This window comes from Rhinopithecus bieti, unplaced genomic scaffold (assembly GCF_001698545.2).
Source record: "Rhinopithecus bieti isolate Rb0 unplaced genomic scaffold, ASM169854v2 scaffold_1467, whole genome shotgun sequence".
Taxonomy (NCBI): Eukaryota; Metazoa; Chordata; class Mammalia; order Primates; family Cercopithecidae; genus Rhinopithecus; species Rhinopithecus bieti.
Genome location: NW_016803692.1, coordinates 339053 through 360467, shown reverse-complemented (window position 1 = coordinate 360467; position 21415 = coordinate 339053). Strand labels below are relative to the sequence as shown.

The following is a 21415-nucleotide window of genomic DNA, read 5'->3' as shown; positions in this document are numbered from 1 at the left end:
TCTATTAATATAATTTTTAAAATATTAAAAGGATGCAATCCCCAGTGGTGTGCACAATTCTTGATTTGTAGCCCTGAGCTCTTCTGCTAGGAAGGTAAAGTTTTTTTTCTCTTTTATCTTTAATACTTTATTCACCTGGATCTTCAAGTAGTACCATAGTGGGTACCTTATCTTACTAACCTAATAGATATCTTGTCGTCTTGCACACTGTGGGTGTGTCTCAGGTTTGTTCTCTGCTTTACTGATTTAGTTTTTTAGAGTGTTAAGTCTGCCAATTAGTGCCTAAAAACCAGTTTTATCGTGTTGGTCTCCTTGTGCTGTGTTACTTTTTCCTGACATTTAATATAAATCTTCCATAATATTTCAATAATGGACCCTTTAGCTCATTGATCACATTGGTTTCTGTAACCTGAGTAATTAAACTATGTTATGGGCACAGTTTTCTGCCAAGTCCATAGGATCCCTGTTTCTCTTTATTATAGTTTTATATTCATAAGCCTCATATTGATTTTTAAGCTTATTCATTCTATCTATAATAAAGAACTGTCAATCCAATCCAATCCAGAAAATCTTCCAACGTCACTACCACCAGTACTCTCAGTCTCTCTGGGCAGTAGCACAGTCCCTAACAGACTAATAGATGACCCAAACGAGAAACTTCCCACAGGATTCCATGTTGTTTTTTTTGTTTTTTTTTTTTTGAGACGGAGTCTCGCTGTGTCACCCAGGCTGGTGTGCAGTGGCACTATCTCGGCTCACTGTAACTTCCACCTCCTGGGTTCAAGCAATTCTCCTGCCTCAGCCTTCTAAGTAGCTGGGATTACAGGCACACACCACCACGCCCGGCTAATGCCCAGCTAATTTTTGTATTTTCAGTAGAGACAAGGTTTCACCATGTTAGTCAGGCTGGTCTCAAACTCCTGACCTCGTGATCTGCCCGCCTCGGCCTCCCAAAGTTCTGGGATGACAGGGGTGAGCCACCGCATCTGGCCAGGATTCCAGAAGTTTTTAAGGAAGGATATACAGGTAGGGTTGCTATAATTAAATAAAAAATAGTAGTGACTTAAGATAGAAGTTTCTCATGTTAACAGTCCACACTTAATAGTCCTAGGCTAGTATGACCCAAGCTCCTCCTATCTTTTTGATAAGATATCCTTATTATGGCTTGCAGTGTGTAGTACAGGACAGCTGTTGGTAATTTCCTTTATCATGTTTACATTCTAGCCATTGGGAAGGAGAAAAAGTAAGGATACATCTTTTATTAAGGCAGGATCTAGAGCTGTACACATCTCTTCTAATACTTACAAACCCACTGGTCAGAACTTAACCACATGGCATACCTAGCTACAGGGGAAACTGGGAAATAGGGTCTAGGTGAGCAGCCACATACATAAAACTCAGGGACTCTCACTAATGAAAGAATGGGGAAATGGATGTTGGCAAATAACCAGCAGTCTCAACTATAAGGAATAATAGGATGGGGGAGAGGAGAAGTGAGAAAGAATGCCCAGAAAAATCAGGGTACTCTGCCTCATATTCTGAAGCAAACCACAAAGAAAGACAAATTAAACAGACATTTATCCTCTTTACCATGCAAGCAATTGGAAATCCAACCAAAGGTATTTCATAGTACAACGTGAAAACCAGAAGGGCTTATCGTGCAGGGGAAACTGCAACACACCAAAACCAGCCAGGAAGCAAATACTGAGAAGGGTCTGATTTTCTAGCCTGACCTAGACTCTTAAGTGTTTTGCTTCTTATTTTGTAATTTAATAAAGGAATTTAAAATTTTGTTTTATTTTTTGGAGGTGGAGTCTTGATCTGTCACCCAGGCTAGAGTGCAGTGGCACAATCATATCACTGCAGGCTCAAACTCCTGGGCTCAAGCGATTCTCACCAGCTACTTGGGGGAACTTTCCCCAAGCAGGTAGGACTATAGGCTTGTGCCACCACACACAGCTAACTAAAAAAAATATTTCTTTTTTTACAGACACGGTCTGGCTACATTGCCTAGGCTGGTCTTGAACTCCTGGCCCCAAGTGATCCTCCTGCCTCAGCCTCTTGAGTTATCAGGATTACGGCACAAGCCCCCAGCTCCTCATAAAGGAATTTTAAGAACAGGAACATGAGGAATTTCCCAGAATTTCAATTCTTTCTGCTGTCTTCCTGGAAACTAATCTTAATCACTGTGGCATACAACCTGTAGTAAAGAATTCAGAAGTAGAAGTCTCAGAATAACCCCAAATTACTTGTCTTCAAGGGCTCATTTAGTTTAAAAACTACAAATGCTGTCAAACGTGCTGATAAGTCTAGAAGTTCAAGAATCTGAACATATTATTATTCAAGGTGGACAAACTCTTAAGCATCAAATATTTTTACGTTTAAAGTAAAAAAAAAAATTTCAAGGTACTTTGGAAAACTATTTTAAGTCAACACGCTGTAAACAGTCTCATGTTGATGATGAAATGTATCATTAGCTTCCACACTTTCTGTGGTCATTTAATCCTTTCTACGATTCCTTCTCATGACATGTCAAATAATCCTACTTTTTAGTCCAGGGTCACTACTGAAATCTTACATTAGACAAGTTTGAAGAGAATGCTGACCAAGAAATGGTCAGCTTGAATGAGAGCATTCAAGTTTGAAGAGAATGCTAACTTCATAAAGAAATACTATTAATAACATAGCAAGTCTCTAAATCACCAGTCTCTAAATCACAGTTTATGTTGCCATAAATTGAGTAGGAACTCAACATGAATTATCTCCTAGAAACAAAGCATATCACAGTTTATTTCCCAGACCAGCCCATAAAAGCCTACTTTGCCCCTGATGTTTAGACCCTAAAGAAAACTGTTCAAGGTGAAACAGTGGAAAACAGTGAGGAAAATACATTGTAAGCTCCATCCCTGGATATCTTATAATATTTCAATTTTCCTCAAATACAAGTAGGTCGATAGGAGTAGCAGCATCTAAGAGGAGGAGCTGATGCACTGGTTGAAAGTGTATCCTAAATTTGGCCACAATAAATTTGGCCACTCACATACTACTACTGTTCAGGCCTCTATCCTATGGCATAGGTTTCTTTTTCCCTTTACTTGGAATAATTTTCTCTCCATAAATCCTTACTCGTTCTTAAAAACTGTGCTTCACTCAAATTTCAACAGTACTATCTTCAGGATGTCACCATATTTGGAAGATCTGTAATGTAGCTTTAACTGCAGGATCCCATATTAAGTTACCCTACTCTCTTTCATACACTATCCAAAGAGTGGCTCCAGGGTTTGCTTACAGCATTCTCATCTTTCTGTCACTCTCAGTAACCAACCAGCACAGTGATTAACAGAGACATATGTTAAAAAAAGGTTTTTAAGTCTCACAGACCTGGATTTATGTGGCTCTGTCACTTATAAGATGGGAATCTTGAGCTAATTACCTAAGCAATTTGAGTCTCAGTTTCCCCTTCTGTAAAATGGAAACAAACCAGCTCAAAGGGCAGTCTGCTACTCAAGTACTTAATGAGTAATTTTCTGATGCTTAAGAGAAAAATTGCACCCAAATTAAAAGCTGTAAATTAGGCAAGAAGGCTGTGTCTAAAGGCTTACAAGGGATGCCAAAGAAATAACTTGTAAGTGAATATAAATATGCTTATTTTAAAAACTTGGCCATATTAAACCAAACTTAATTTTTCCCTTTGGAAAACACTGTTAATGCTAATTGAAAGATGGTTACCCAATAATCTTCACATACTATAATTGGAGCATTAAATATACCAGACCCACAGCAATCACTCAAACATTTGTTGCAACTGACATGCTATGAAATGTGGCATTTCAGACTTAGAATCACCCTCTTTTTCTACAAGGTTTAAAAAAAAAAAAAACAAGGGGGAAGCTGAGCACAGTGGCTCATGCCTGTAATTCTAGCACTGTGGGGAGTCTGGGGCAGGATGACTGCTTGAGCCCAGGAGGTCGAGATCAGCCTGGGCGACACAGGGAGATGCTACCTTTACAAATATTAGTAACTTTTTAAAAAATTAGCTGGGGGTGGTGGTATGAGCCTGTGGCCACAGCTACTTGTGAAACTGAGGCAGGAGGATACCTGAGCCTGAGAGGTAAAGGTTGTGGTGAGCCATAATCATGCCACTAGCCTGGACAACAGAGCGAGACCCTGCCTCAAAAAAAAGCACTTGTATCTCCACAATACGTATCAGTGAAATCTTATACTAAAATTCCACTATGTATTTCACATATTATTTCATTTGACTCAGCAATTCTGAGATGTATGGTATCTGTCTTCCATGGGGGAAGAAAAAATATTTATTTTACAGATGAAACAAATTAAGCTTGAACAAATTATGTAACTCAACTATAGTTACACAGCTTATCAATTAGTAAAGCCAACCCTCAATTCTAGAGACAGTAATTTCTAGCTATACTAGGAGCAATGGAGACACAATTATAAAATATATGCCCCCAGGAACTTGCAGTCTAGGTGTGAAGACATGGAAAATATGAAGATAAAAAATCTAAACATACAGAAAATCTAAAAGAATGTGGTAAACTGTAAATAGTACAGATTTGTGTTGCTCAATGTTACCAATATATGACCTACATTAGAATGTCTGCAAATGGAGCCTAGAATCGTTTTAAGCACATTCCCCAGCTGATTTTTTTTTTTTTTTTTTTTGAGACGGAGTCTGGCTCTGTCGCCCAGGCTGGAGAGCGGTGGCCGGATCTCAGCTCACTGCAAACTCCGCCTCCCAGGTTCACGCCATTCTCCTGCCTCCGCCTCCCAAGTAGCTGGGACTACAGGCGCCCGCCTCGTCGCCCGGCTAGTTTTTTGTATTCTTTAGTAGAGACGGGGTTTCACCGTATTAGCCAGGATGGTCTCGATCTCCTGACCTTGTGATCTGCCCGTCTCGGCCTCCCAAAGTGCTGGGATTACAGGCTTGAGCCACCGTGCCCGGCCTTCCCCAGCTGACTCTTAATGCACATTTATACATTCATATTTCAGATTCGCTGGTATAAACAATATGCAGAATGAGTTTAGTAGAAGGGAAAGGTCAAACGGACTCATTTTTCTCTTTCAAATACACTTAAACTATTTTCCAGTATCTTCTTTACATTGTTTTTACATACAATCAAATAATTTAGATTTAAATGGTACACAAAAAAGTGGCTTTAACTAGAAATAATACTACTAGTTTCAAACAACTCCTCATTGTGAAATAACTTATAGAAGTCATGATAAACCAATTTTATGGTTTTTTTTTTTTTTTTTTTTTTTTGAGATGGAGTCTCGCTCTGTCACCGGGGCTGGAGTGCAGTGGCCGGATCTCAGCTCACTGCAAGTTCTGCCTCCCGGGTTTACGCCATTCTCCTGTTTCAGCCTCCAGAGTAGCTGGGACTACAGGCGCCCGCCACCTCGCCCGGCTAGATTTTTGTATTTTTTAGTAGAGACGGGGTTTCGCCGTGTTAGCCAGGATGGTCTCGATCTCCTGACCTCGTGATCCGCCCATCTCGGCCTCCCCAAAGTGCTGGGATTACAGGCTTGAGCCACCGTGCCCGGATCCAATTTTATGTTTTAATAGCAATTATGGCAGGTTATAAGCTAATACTTTACTGGTTATAAAAATCAATTTATGGGAAATGTACAAGGTCAAATTTATGAACAAACGGATTATCTAAATATAATAATACTGCCACCTAGTGTTCAACTTTTAAAACGACATAATCATACAATTGGCATCTGGGGAAAAAACCCCACAAAAAAGTGCTGTTAGAACAAACAGTTTCAGCCGGACACAGTGGCTCACACCTGTAATCCCAGCACTCTGAGAAGCTGAGGCAGGTGGATCATTTGAGGTCAGGAGTTTGAGAACAGCCTGGCCAATATGGCGAAACCCCATCTCTACTAAAAATACAAAAATTAGTCAGGCATGATGGTGGTCACCTGTAATCCCACTACTCAGAAGGTTGAGGCAGGAGAATCGCTGGAACCCAGGAGACAGAGGTTGCAGTGAGCCAAGATAAAGCCACTGAACTCTAGCCTGGGCGACATAGCGAGACTCGGTCTCAAAAACAAAACAAAACAAAACAAACAAAAACCAGTTTCATAGTAGGAACAACAAAACTGCTTTAAGAATTGGGCCAGGTTGGGCGTGGACATTTTGGGAGGCTGAGGTGGGTAGACTGTGTAAGGCCAAAAGTTCAAGACCAGCATGGGCAACATGGCTAAACCTTGTCTCTACAAAAAATACAAAAATTGGCCAGGTGTGGTGCCGTGTGCCTGTAGTCCCAGCTACTCAGCAGGCTAAGGTGAGAGGATCGTTTCAACCAGGGAGGTGGAGGTTGCAGTGAGTCGAGAGGACTCCGGTGCACTCCAGCCTGGGTAACAGAGTGAGATCTTGTCTCAAAAATAAAAAATAAAAATTTGTCGTTTTAGAGTCACTAGCAGTATCTTAAGGATCAATGATGAAATGGGCAGCTAATACCAAATCATAACACTTCATGTTTCAAATAAAAATCTTGTAATTCAAATAAAAGAGAATCAATTAAACAACTATCACATGTTAAATAGCATTAAAATAGCATTAACTATAGCTACAAAATTGGAAACAAGTTTTAAAGGACACTAAATACTATACAGCTATTTAAATACCGGGGAAAAACATTTTCAAGGGCCGGGAGCGGTGGCTCAAGCCTGTAATCCCAGCACTTTGGGAGGCCGAGACGGGCGGATCACGAGGTCAGGAGATCGAGACCATCCTGGCTAACACGGTGAAACCCCGTCTCTACTAAAAAATACAAAAAACTAGCTGGGCGAGGTGGCGGGCGCCTGTAGTCCCAGCTACTTGGGAGGCTGAGGCAGGAGAATGGTGTAAACCCGGGAGGCGGAGCTTGCAGTGAGCTGAGATCCGGCCACTGCACTCCAGCCTGGGCGACAGAGCCAGACTCCGTCTCAAAAAAAAAAAAACAACAACAACAAAAAAAACACATTATCGAAAGACACCAAATGTGTGACAATTTGTATTTTCCAAAGATGGCAACAATATCTCCCATCCACATGTTCTTCTGCAACGTGACCTTGTCACTGTCACGTTTAGGTACAGCCTATTTTTCTACTCCCTTCAACTCAGGTAAGTCCTATTATGGCCATGACAAATAGAATACTGAAGTGATCCTGTGCCAGTTCTAGGCATAACCCTTACCTACCACCCATGTCTAGCTTCCCCTTTCTCAGAACACTTGCTCTTGAGGTACTTCTCTTAGAAGCCAACTACCATGTAGTATAAAATATGACTACTGTGAGACAACTACAGAGAGGCCCTGGAGGATGACAGATTCATGTGCGGAGGTCAAGCAGCACAGAGGAACCAGAAATGCAAGTGAAGAAGTTATCAAAGAAGCAGATCCTACAGGTCCAGCCAATGCCAACTGCCCAGATAAGTCCTTCCCAAATTACTGACTCATAAAATCATGAGCAAAATAAAATGGCTGTTGTAAGTCACTAAGTTTTGAGGTAGTTTGTAATGTAACTGTAAATGAAACAAAAATTGGTTCCTGAAGTATTACATTACTTTAAGAAAAATCAAAAACACTTGCCCTTGTTTTGAGATTGGTGGTGGGTTGGCCTCAGGAAGAATGAGGTGACGGTTTGAGAGACAATGAGATAAATGTTATTAGAGGCAGGAAAAAAGGTATAAGGTGTAAGATATAAACTTATAAATATACTTTTGGTGTTATGAATTATTTCATTAAAAAAGGTGACAGTGGTCAGGTACGGTGGCTCACGCCTGTAATTCCAGCACTTTGGGAGGCCGAGGTGGGCGGATCACCAGAGGTTAGGTGTTCGAGACCAGCCCAGCAGATATGGTGAAACCCCTGTCTCTACTAAAAATACAAAAAATGAGCCAGGTGTGGTGGCAGGTGCCTGTAGTCCCAGCTACTCGGGAGGCTGAGGCATGAGAACTGCTTGAACCTGGGAGGCGGAGGCTGCAGTGAGCCTCTGCACTCCAGCCTGGGTGACAGAGTGAGACTCCGTCTTAAAAAAAAAAAAAAAGTAATAGTAAAGGGCTCTCTTAGTTGCTAACTCATATGGGGGGGTGACATACGGCTCTGAATATGAAAATTGGGCCATATCTACACTTGAGTTTGCTATTAAAGAGGAATTAGTGACAATGGGCTGTTCTAATTTTAGAGCACAAATTAAACATTAATTAAATATAGGACTGTCCAGCTGAGCATAGTGACTCACACCTGTAATCCCAGCACTTTGGGAGGTCAAGGCGGGGGGTGGGGGTGACCTGAGGTCAAGAGTTCGAGACCAGCCTGGCCAACATGGTGAAAATCCGTCTCTACTAAAAATACAAATATATCAGCCGGGTGTGGTGGCGTGTGCCTGTAAATCCCTGCTACTCTGGAGGCTGAAGCAGGACAACACTTGAACCCGGGAGGTGGAGGTTGCAGTGAGCAGAGTTTGTGCCACCGCACACCAGCCTGGGCAACAGAGCGAGACTCCATCTCAAAAAAATAAAAAATAAAAATAAAAAAAGAGACTGCCCAAAAACAATTCAGAAAATGTTTATTAAATTAATATGGTTTAATCTAAAATGTTTCAGACAATGTAAAAAATTTTATGGCAAGCATAATCAAATCATGTATGCCAAGATAATTTATTAGGAAACACTTGATGTCTGGATTCAAATTCCCATGAAAAACAGTATTTTAAACAAGAAAAAAGTCACAAATGCTATCCCTTAGTGGGCTATTGAATATTTGCCCAGCTTGATTTCTTCCCCATTTTCTTAGTGTAAGAGGCAAAGGCTGCACTGAGCTGGCAATAAAGAGCAAATGCCTTTAAACCACTGAGCTGATGCAAATTCAATTACATATACAGTCACATGTTGCATAACATTTTGGCTTAGAATGGACTATATACACAATGGTGGTCCCTTAAGATTATAATACCGTCTTTTCATTGTACCTTTTCTATGTTCGATATATAAGAGAGAGCTGAACACATTCACATATATGGCAGGGTCTGTACCCACCCTGACAACTCACAGAACAATAGGATGAAAGGATACTAGTTTTCTCCCACTTTTCATAGGTAAACTGGGTAAGTTAATGTACCTGAGTACCTACAAAAATGTAGTAAGTGGGGCCTGGCGCAGTGGCTCACACCTGTAATCCCAGTACTTTGGGAGGCCGAGGCTGGGGGTATCTCTTTGAAGCTAGGAGTTTGAGACCAGCCTGGCCAACATGGGGAAACCCCGTCTTTACCAAAACAACAAAAATTAGCTGGGAGTGGTGGTGCACACTCTTAATTCCAGCTACTCGAGTGGCTGAGGTATGAGAATCACTTGACCCTGGAAGGTGGAAGTTGCAGTGAGCCGAGCTCATGCCACTGCACTCTAGCCTGGGTGACAGAGCAAGACGCTATCTTCAGAAAAAAAAAAAAAGAAAAAAAAAGAACTAGTAAGTGAAGGTACAATTGGTCAGACATGCCCCACAAAGCCCACATTGAACCGGATGTTAAAAACACCATATACTAGAATAAGAGTTTGGCCGAAAGCTCCAGAAGTCAGAACAATAAATAATAGGTATGTATTTAAAAAAAAGAAAAAGATACAGGCCGGGCGCTGTGGCTCAAGCCTGTAATCCCAGCACTTTGGGAGGCCGAGACGGGTGGATCACGAGGTCAGGAGTTCGAAACCATCCTGGCTAACACGGTGAAACCCCGTCTCTACTAAAAAAAAAAATACAAAACTAGCCAGGCGAGGTGGCGGGCGCCTGTAGTCCCAGCTACTTGGGAGGCTGAGGTGGCAGAATGGCGTAAACCCGGGAGGCGGAGCTTGCAGTGAGCTGAGATCCGGCCACTGCACTCCAGCCCTGGGCGACAGAGCGAGACTCCGCCTCAAAANATAAATAATAGGTATGTATTTAAAAAAAAGAAAAAGATACAGGCCGGGCGCTGTGGCTCAAGCCTGTAATCCCAGCACTTTGGGAGGCCGAGACGGGTGGATCACGAGGTCAGGAGTTCGAAACCATCCTGGCTAACACGGTGAAACCCCGTCTCTACTAAAAAAAAAAATACAAAAACTAGCCAGGCGAGGTGGCGGGCGCCTGTAGTCCCAGCTACTTGGGAGGCTGAGGTGGCAGAATGGCGTAAACCCGGGAGGCGGAGCTTGCAGTGAGCTGAGATCCGGCCACTGCACTCCAGCCCTGGGCGACAGAGCGAGACTCCGCCTCAAAAAAAAAAAAAAAAAAAAGAAAAGAAAAGATACATACTTACCTGAGTTAAAAATGCCTACAGTACTCAGTACGATAACACTGTACAGATTTGTAGCTTAGAAGCAATAGGCTATACTATGTAGCCTAGGTGTGCTGCAGACTATACCATCTAGGTTTTATTAAGTACCATCTATGATGTTCACATGATGAAATCACCTAACAATGCATTTCTCAGAATATATCCTTACCAAGTGACACATGATTTTAATGCAATCTAAATTCACTATTGATATATGACATTAATATATACAAGTATATATGTCATATTAATTTATACTCATGCAGTGTTATGTTCAATTTAGGTATTTCCAACTTAATTTGCTTGATGATAGTCTCAGCAAAACAGAACTTTGCTACTAGACTCTTCTACACTTGTCCTTGTTTGGTAATGGAATGGATTCTTCACTTACACAATATATTACACATTTAACCACAAATTATCTATGAATGAGCCTACCGTATATTTTAAAATAAGTGTTGGTTATATTTTATGTCAGAAGAATCAGTATCAAAAAGAAATATTGTCATATACCATAGAAAGTAAGTTTTATTGGATATTTTTTTCAGACCTCAAGATTTAACACGGTGTTTGATATGAATAAATCAATAAAAGCAAAAACAAAATTAACTTCCTTTGGTTTGATATAGCAGAAAAGTACAAGCAAAAATTAGGAATTCCAAGCACAAGAAAGCATACAAGTCCTGTGAATTATATCTTCCTTTTCCGGCTGATTAATCTCAACTGTCTTGCTGGTTAAAGCGGAAGTGAGGCTGGTGGGAAGGCTGAAAATATAATGGGATACTTTTATGTTATTTAAAAATGGGCCAGGCACCATAGTGCACACCTATAAACTCAGAACGTTGGGAGGTCAAGGCAGCTGGATCACTTGAGGCCAGGAGTTTAAAACTAGCCTGGACAACATGGTGAAACCCTGTCTCTACTAAAAATATACATGGGTGTGGTGGTGCACGCCTGTAATGCCAGGTACTCAGTAGGCTGAAGCACAAGAATCGCTTGAACCCCGGAGGCAGAAGCTGCAGTGAGCAGCGATCATGCCACTGCACTCCAGCCTGGGGGATAGAGGAAGACTCTCACTCCAAAAAAAAAAAAAAAAAAAAGGCTATAGAGGTTAGGAGAGCTAAGAAGCTGAAATTATCTTCAGTTTTGTCTGTCTCACTCATAACACATTATCAGTTTGATCTTAACATTGTGGAAGAATTGGAAGGCTCTCATTTAACTGAAGGGTTAAGCAAACATTTTCTGTAAAGGGTGACACAGTAAATATTTTAGGCTTTGTGGGTCAAGAGGCAAAATTAAGGATATTAAGTAGGTACTTATATAAAATAAGAAAAAAATCCACTATTTTTTATTGTTGAAATTTAAAATATAATAATTAGGTAATTTACTGTAATACATATGTCTACTAATGAGAAGAATAAAATTCTCTTTTTTGGGGATAACATTTCACTTAACTGGAGTTCAAAGTTAATGTTCTCTATCATCAAAATGAATGACAAATGTTCATGTGTCAATGATGTTGTACTGACAAGATTTTATATATTTCACTTTCGTTTCACATAGATAAGTACTGCCAAATACCGATAATTAATCCACAAGCATATGATTTTAATTGAGCATATTTACTGCTTGGAAGGCATTTATAGAATTCTATCACATTCTTCTCCTGATAATGGCCTTTTAACATACTGTTACCCTGCAGATTAGTCACTACCAATTGAAGGTTAGCTGGAACCCCCTTAACTGTGCAGTGAAAACAAATTTTGAAATATGAAAATTTCCTTTGCATTTGGATTCAGGTCTGAAAAACACCGCTGAAAATATAGCTTGAGCCTGGAAAATGTATCTGCTGCAAATCTATGTGGTAATGAATATCCTATTTTAACTTCTGACAGTACTGGAAGTATATAAAGTATATAAAAGGAATTTGACATTACTTATGATTCAAATATTAACTTGTGAAATTGACTTTACCGCAGTTTATGTTTCACAGAAAAGCAGTATTTTGCCTTGTAACTCTATGATGAATTCATTAAGAAGTATTAGCAAGTTTGCAGCAAAAGCTAATTTTCAAAACCATCCAGTGCTCAACAGCAGTAGCTGAAGGCAGTACTGATTCAGAAAAATCTTACTCTTGGCCCCAACTTTACTACTGCTAAATCACCAAATTAGTGTGTCATTAAGACAAGTCACCCTAACAATATTTTGTTAGAAATACTCAGCTTTTATTTCTAACAAAAAATGTCACAAAACTGGCCGAGCATGATAGCTCACACCTATAATCCCAGCACTTTGGGAGGCCAAGGCAAGAGGATCACTTGAGGCCAGGGTTCAAGACGAGCCTGGGCAACACTGTGAGACCCTATCTCTACCAAAAAAAAAAAAAAAAAAAAAAAAATTAGCCAGGGTCCTGCTTGAGCCCAGGAGTTGAGGCTGAAGTGAGTCATGATCGCACCACTGCACTCCAGCCTGAAAAAGAGAATCTGTCTCAAAAAAAAAAAAAGTCACAGAACTGATATTGATAGTTACGTCCACAAGAGTGAATGAAGTTCATTGTTCACAATTACTGGTTCAGTAACACCAGGTAGATTAAAGTCTTCTCTAACAAAGTACTGCCGATGAATAATATAATAAACAGGCTGTTTAAACACCTTACATTTTCAATCTTGGCAAATCTGTCCCACTAAGTCTTCTGCTCCACATATATTTTTACCCTTATCAGTTATAATAAATTTTAGCAGATTCCACTTCAGGTTATACCGAATTAACACTTTCGCAATTGCTTTGAAGCTATTTTCTCCTATAGCTGCTCCATGTAGACAACCCACTGGAGCTACTTCTTCTGTCAAACTCAGCACTGACTTTTTTTTTTTGAGACAGAGTCTCACTCTATCACCCACGCTGGAGTGCAGTGGTGCAATATTGGCTCAATGCAAACTCCGCCTCCCGGGTTCAAGCAATTCTCTGCCTCAGCCTCCCCAGTAGCTGGGATTACAGACGCCCACCACCATGCCAGGCTAATTTTTGTATTTTTAGTAGAGACAGAGTTTCACCATCTTGCCCAGGCTGGTTTTGAACTCCCGACCTCATGATCCACCCCCCTCAGCCTCTGAAAGTGCTGGGATTACAGGCGTAATCTACTGCGCCCAGCCCAGCACTGATTTCTTGAATAAACAACTGAAAAGTACCAATAACATCAATCTAGTCATCAAGAGCCAAAGAAAAATACCTGAGATAATTTGCCTTGACTTTCAACTGACTACTGATGTTGCTCCACTGTCCTCAACTCTTCAAGCAACTGTTCTTGGTGAGATGCTAACAGTCTTAAATAAATTTATTTTCTCTGGACACATATATTCAGCTGTTGCAATCAAATATGAATTAATTAACTTATCACTGGTAAATGGCTTTCCTTGATTGGCCAAGAAATAAGCCACTTAGAAACTTCAGTTGCAGCCGCAGTTTCATTCTTTTATTTTTGTGAAAAAATTATGTTGTGTTAAGATATTATATGTTACATTATCTTCTGACTACTGTTTTCCTGAGTCAGAAATATTCTAATGAGTGCTCAGTATGGTAATGTCCATGCTTACTGTATTCTTTTAACACAGCTACAGTATCATTGCGTAATAAATACAACTGTTTTGCCATCTAATTCAGTAGCAAAATAATCCACACTCCACCAGGCCTTAAAAGCATGACATTCAAAGCTCACTTTTCTTGTTTTGGTGTAATGGATATGTAATGGTAATAAAAATAAATAAATAAAACAGTGCAATATGGCAACATATGTGGCGATCAACATGTTGCTGAGTTATAACTGCGTCACTGCAATTAGTATGCTGAGGAGCAGAACAAGTGATGAGAGCTGCACATGTGGTTTCTGTTGCAGCTACTAAGCTCTGCTGTTGTAATGTGAAAAGAGCCATATACACTATGTAAACAACTGAGTGTTGCTATATTCCAATAAAACTTTATAGATACCAGGCCAGGCGTGGTGGCTTATACCTGTAATCCCTGCACTTTGGAAGGCCGAGGCCGGTGGATCACCTGAGGTCAGGAGTTCCAAGACTAGCCTGGCCAACATGCTGAAACCCTGTCTCTACTAAAAATACAAAAAGTCAGCCAGGTATAGTAGTGGGCGCCTGTAATCCCAACTATTCAGGAGGCTGAGGCAGGAGAATCACTTGAACCTGGAAGGCAGAGGCTGCGGTGAGCTGAGATCGCACCACTGCACTCCAGCCTAGGCAACAAGAAGGCAACAACAGCGAAACTCCGTATCAAAAAAAAAAACTTTGGCCAGGCGAAATGGCTCACGCCTGTAATCCCAGCACTTTGGGAAGCCGAGGTGATCGGATCACCTGAAGTCAGGAGTTCAAGACCAGCCTGACCAACATGGAGAAACCCCGTCTCTACTAAAAAAAATACAAAATTTGCTGGGCACAGTGGCACATGCCTGTAATACCAGCTACTTGGGAGGCTGAGGCAGGAGAATCACTTGAACCCAGGAGGCAGAGGTTGTGGTGAACTGAGATTGTGCCATTGCACTCCAGCCTGGGCAACAAGAACAAAACTCCATCTCAAAAAACAAACGAAGAAAAACTTTATAGATATTGAAATTTGTATTTTCACATGTCCCAAAATAATGATTTCTTTCAACCATTTAAAAATGTAAAAGCCATATTAGCAAATAGGCCATATAAAGACAGGTGATGGGTTGTACTTTGACGACCCCAGCTTAAAATTTTATTATTATGAAAGGCAATACAAAATAGAAATCTGCCTCCCATGCAGACAATGAGTCAATCTTCTAGACTACCTAAACGTCAGTTTCCTCATCTGTAAAGTGAAGATAATGTTAGTACTCACCTCACAAGTTTGTTGTGAGGATAAACTGAGTAAATATGTAAATCATTTAGAATAGTACCTAGTATATAGTAAATGTATTGGCTATTCCTTACTCAGCAGAATACAGTAGCAAATGATTCTCAATTCCTATTAGCAACTCTATACTTTAAAACTCCCACTGTAGGTCTGAGGCAAGCAGCCTTCTTGGACCAAGTAAGACAATTCCACAGTATGCCACTACTAATGCTTCTGTTATACTGCCCACAATCCTAGAATTTTCATTCTTGGGTAATTCAAACTGCTAAATATTACCCCGATTCTCAGATGTGGCAACTCTACTACAAGAATAATTTTTGAACAGACTATCTGTAGTCTAAAGTTCTGCTGCATATCTAGATGAGTGCGCAAGTAGGAACAAGGTGAAATTTTAAGTAGTAATTTTGGCAATAATTTTATACTAAACATTCATCAATAAATGATTCCATATAAAAGTTATAATAAATCTTTTTTTTGGACTAAAAGGCTTTAGGTGAGACTCAAAATCATGTTTATCTACTTCTCAACATAAAAAAAAGTCACAAAAGTTTGATTATTTAATATGCATGAGTGTCAGCCCATCTTCCCAGTCCTCCACCAAGTTATTTCAGACTAAGGATTTAGGAAATTACTGTGGTCTTTTCATTTCTTCTGGATTAGCTCCCACTCCACATTATAAAAACATAAATTTGGATATACGATAAAATATGTTTCTAAATAACTTTACTCGTTTCTGTTTCCTAAATTTTTTTTTGGCAATAAATTATTTGTTGGGGAAGAAAGTCAAAATGTGTTCATTAAATGACAGTTTGGAAACTATGCAAAAGTGAAGAACTCTAAGCAATTTTTTTTTTTTTTTTTTAGATGGAGTCTCGCTCTGTTGCCCCAGCTGGAGTGCAATGTGATCTCGGCTCACTGCAACCTCCGCCTCCCGGGTTCAAGCCATTCTCTTGCCTCAGCCTCCCGAGTAGTTGGGATTACAGGCACCCACCACTATGCCCAGCTAGTTTTTGTACTTTCAGTAGAGATGGGGTTTCTCCATGTTGGTCAGGCTGGTCTCGAACTCCTGACCTCAGGTGATCCTCCCACCTTGGCCTCCCAAAGTGCTGGAATTACAGGCATGAGCCATGGTGCTTGGGCTCCTAAACAGTAATTTAAATTAAAACCATAATAACAACTCACCTACAACCAAGCCACATTCAGGACAGATCATATCACCGGCTCTGTAGTCCTCCACTAAAATGGCATCTGGATGATTTGGACATGTGACTCTTGGAAGAGCATCCAAACTAAAAGAAAAAAGTTGTATTTTTACATCTTCCCAACCAACATGTATCACAGTAATCTCCTGGGACGGGGGATGGGGAAGACAAAGATTGTGAACATTCTTCAATACATACGATTATAACATGTGTGAGCTAGATTTTCAAAGTAAACATCCCAGTTAGGCTACTTTAAACTCTAGCTAGTAACTGGCAAGTAGTTTCCACTGGAATTCTTATTTTATTGTGGAAGGCTTTCAAAACATAAATAGAAAATAATTAGTTTCTTCTCTTAATATGTAGGCCAGTAAGATTTTTTAAAATGCTGATTAGTGTTGTAATGACTAGCTACCATAATAACCTGTAGCATTTACATTACCATCCACTTTGTGCTCTTTGCCACTTATTTGTCTAGTCAGAGAACAATTTCTCTCTGTATTTTTCTACTTGTTAACTACTTTAGTAACATTTAAATAGTACACTGAACCCAGTAAGTATAGAAATGAGGGATGGTAGAAGTTGCTCTGCTGAACTTAAGACTTGATGATTTCCTTTAGTCCAGAATTTACTGAATTTTTTATCATTCAAGAAATGGTTTCAAAAGCTACTTGTAAATTTATCTGTGATATTAATAATTAGCTCAATTTATCTTATTTTGAACAACAAAGCAGTTTGCAGAAGACACGTTCATCTTTTTTTTACACATTAATCGTAAATGATCTGACAGAATCAGCTGTAAAAGCAACAAATATTTGATCATTATTTCAGGGGGTATGACCTCCCAATCACAAATGTTTGGTAGCACTGCAAATAAGGCCCTTATAAAAATCATTTGAAATAATACAATAAATGGTTAGGTTATGGACATCAGATACACATAAAAGACAAAAATCAACTGTTCTCATAGTATGTAAATAGTTATTTGTGGTTTGGGGTAAAGTTTCTCATGCTAGCAAATACAATTCAGAAAGTTAACTCTCAACTTAGAAGATGATATCTACGGGAAAACTGATAAAATAATCCCTATTCCCCTCCAAACTTATCTAGTCAGCTTAACCAGAACATGTCTTGAATCTTCTCATTGGGAAAACGCGTGGGTAAGTATTACTTCATATTTGTGATTACTCCATAAATTCCTCTAAGGAAAATATTTTAATAAATTATGACAAATAAAATTAAACAGTTGATATCAATTATGAAAAACCATGTTGAAATAAAGGAAAATGTTAGCAGAGTAACACTAATTACCAATTAGTAAAAGAGGAGGCCATGTTAAACACAGTACTAAGAACTAACACTCTGCACTATTAAAAAGTAGATAGAAAACTCTAGTTCATGTAATGATACAGAAACATCTCAAAGATATGAAGAACGAGGAGTAAGGTAGAAAACCTATACAAAGCTGAAAAGTATGAACTAGCCATACACTGTAACATGGATGAACCTCAAAATACTGACAAGCTAGACAGCAGAATACATATGCCATTTATGCCAACTTCAAAGCAGGCAAAACGAATTGATGGTGTTAGAAATCAGGATGTAGTTTTCTCAAGGGAGGGGGAATGACTGAGGACAGAGACTTTGCTAGTGTCTTAGCTAGTGCTAGTGGTATCTGATTTCCTTACCTGGGTAGTAGCTATATATGTGCTCACTTTGTGACTGAGCTGCCCACTTTTAAAATCTGCGTGCTAATGTCATTAAAAAAAGGTAAAAGCAAGGTAGTGAATGGAGTTTAAATTAGGTCACTTTTGGGAAGAAGAGAAGTTAGAACTATTTGTATACATTTGTTAAATCATAAGCACGAGGAAAACACCAAAAGACTAGTAACTATGGCTGATCTGGGGAGACTTAGATGGCTGGAAGCTAGGAAAGGGGAGAGACTACTTTTCATGGTTTTAGTCTACTGCAATTTTGCTTTTGGAACATTTGTATGCGTTACCTATCAAAGTAAAAATACGCTAAATTAGTAAACTTTTAACCAAATTACCCACAATACAAAAGAGGAACCATACAAATGGGGTGGTGGAGGTGGTAACAGAGAGAAACAATGGGGAGGAACAGGGAAACAACCACCACTGACATTAAAACGTCTAAAGTACCAGATAATCCCAAACCCCATTTTAGAGCTATCATTTATTGGGTATGCACTGTATTGCTGGTGTTATACATTTATTATTGTCAATCTCCACAGCAATCCTGAAAGAAAGGCCTATTTCCCATTTTAAAAGATTATGCTCACAGAATGATTTGCCTGAAGTCATGGAACTAGTAAGTGGCGAAGCTTACATTTGAACTCAAAACATTTGTATTCTTCTGTGAGGTCACCAGCCAGTTTCAAGGCCTAGTAACAATACATCTTCCTGAGGGAAAAACATGCAAAAGATAGAAATAATATATTTAGGCTGGGCACAGTGGCTCATGCCTGTTACCACAGCACTTTGGCAGGCCAAAGTCGGAGGACTGTTTGGGCCCAGCAGTTCGGGCCCAGGCTGGGCAATGTAACTAGGCCTTGTCTCTACAAAAATAAAAAGTAATAAAATTAAAAAATAAAAAAATTAGCCAGGCACACTAAAAAAATTAGTGTGCACCTATGGTCCCAGCTATTCAGGAGGCTGAGGTGGGAGGATCACTTGAACTGGGGAGGTCATGGCTGCAGTGAGCCATGATTGTGCCACTTGCCACTTCAGCCCAGGCCTGTTCCAAAAAATAAAAAATTCTACATTTAACTTTGTCACTAATAGAAAAACTTGAGCAATAACTGCCATGATACATAAATTGCACATATCTAGAAAAAAATTCAGACTTAAAAAGCCATGACAGAATTTAAGTCGTATTTGAGTGATTTGGGGAGCCAAAGTTTTCCATTTACCTACAAGGAGGCCTCACCTGACAGACCACCACCCAGATAGAATGACTGAGCATCCAATCCAAGAATCAGAATCAGTAAACAAGAGTGTCACTGGTTTTACGAGTTCTGTTCAAACAGTACATTAGCTAAAGCTGCCTCCCACCCCAAATTCTTTTTTTCTAACCATAAAATGTAAGTCTTGGCAGTTACCAGAAAAGGCTATTTTGTAAAAATGGCTTTCACTGTGAAATTAACCAATTCCACAGCTGATAGTGTCAGAAAAATGGTGCCAGAGTTCCAGAACCTGTAGAATTAATTTGATACTTTTAACACAGCATTAGCTAACCAAAGGCCAGGTGTGGATAACAGGAAACAGGTTATCTTAGACTCTACACTCTAACACTATCCTTGGAAAAGTCAACATTGGCATGACTCAGTTTACACTTACGCAAAAATACTAACATCTACCTCATAGTGGTAATGAGAGATATAATTAGGGTCTGCAAGCATTTTTCAGGCCACAAGATTAAAGGCTGTCTCTGAGGGTACTGCATGCATTTCCTGTAGATATAAGTACATTGCATTTTTAAATATATACTGAAGAGCAACCTCCCAGCACACATTAACTAAATTTCTTAAGCAAGATTTTCTTCAGAAGGACACAGGCAACGATATTTGTAAACAAATCCTTTAGCATGGAACTAATCAACTCTTCCGATGGCTCTAACTTCCACTTTCGAGGCCCGCTGTGATGGTAACCTGGTTCCATCTGGCTTACCAATGCTGACGTTCCCAACTTCCTAGCTGTCAGATCGATAGGGACCCGGAACCAACTGTTTCCCGTTCCTTTGAAAAGGAGAAATTACGGACCCTCGGGTTGTTTGGGCCGTAGACGAAAAAAACAAGCTGGGGGAGGGGCGGGGGTAGAAGGAGAAGAAAATAAAGGGAGGTTGAAACATTCGGTAAAGACACGAGGACAAGGGCTGGGGACACAGAAGCCCACCAGGACCCACAAAGGGTGATGTCTACATGAGACGACGACATAAGACTCCGAAGCAATAACGTCAACAGCTGGGTAACCCCCGCGACACCCTGACAGTCCTGCCGTCTGGAAGTGCCTTTGTCCCGGTCGGTCAGCCAGTCCCGCCGCTTCTCTCCCATACCCCTGGGTACTTAGTCCGACGAGGCTGCCCGGAGGCCGCCTGAAAGCCCGCAGCGCTCGCGCCCGCCCCTCAGCTCGCCGGGCTCGGCCGGACATACTAACCGACTGGTAGACGCCATCTTCACGGCCACTGCGGTGCCCGCAACAAGCCACAGCAGATCACCAGAAAACAGGAAGCGAGTGTGGCGAAGAGACGCGCAGAGATGAGCTTTTATAGACGACTCACCCACGCAGTCGTAACAGAGCGGGGCTACGGGTCGGGAGAAGGGCCAAGAACAGTGCGATCCCATACGTCACGCGTTTTGAGATTTCTTACGTTCTTACTCCGTTTCTGTAATTTGCTGTGTTGCTAAGCGAGTCAACGTAACTACCTAGGAAGAGTCTCATGGGAACCCTGCAAAGGGGCTACAACAGAGCTACTCTCAATCTGACAGAGTTAAAACACGAAGAAAACCCTGGCTTCGTAGTGGTGCCAAAGCCTGCATCCCTAAAAGTCTAACCACCCCCTTCCTCTCCCACCTTCTCACGGCCACCCCCCCGCCCCAGTACCCCACCCGGTTTCAGGCACTCCCATTTGAGCCGGTTCTTACGTGCCACAAGGGTGATTCTTTCTAAGGAATTCAAAATAAAAAGAGAAATTCACTTAGGTCATCCAGAACAGGTGTCTCTTTCAGGCTCTGTCATCAACTAGCATGTTATCTTCTTAGGCACGTCCTTTTGATACAGGGTATGTAGGTTTATATAGGTTATAGGATCTTGCCTTGCATACCCTTTTAGAATTGGCAGGAGATGAAACAAAATTACGTGAGACCAATGTGTGCATGAGAGGCACGACGATATGGGTCATACTCTATTTTTTTTTTCATGGCCTTTGCAAATTTGGCTGATGGCTACATATAGAAAACTTGGCAGAACATCTAGATAATGCAAAATATCCCTAGATTT

General features: G+C 40.4%; 1 protein-coding gene across 1 annotated transcript in view; it reads right to left on the bottom strand.

Annotated features, from left to right (window-relative positions):
* The window catches only part of GTF2B (general transcription factor IIB), a 40884-nt gene extending 19953 nt beyond the window's left edge, over positions 1-20931 (bottom strand). The window contains exons 1-2 of the mRNA XM_017850885.1: positions 20573-20931; positions 16381-16487 (exon numbers count right to left, since the gene is read on the bottom strand). Of these exons, the coding sequence (XP_017706374.1) occupies positions 16381-16487; positions 20573-20760 (295 nt within the window). The 5' untranslated portion in view covers positions 20761-20931. The remainder of the gene's footprint in view (positions 1-16380; positions 16488-20572) is intronic.
* Between the last annotated feature and the right edge of the window lie 484 nt (positions 20932-21415).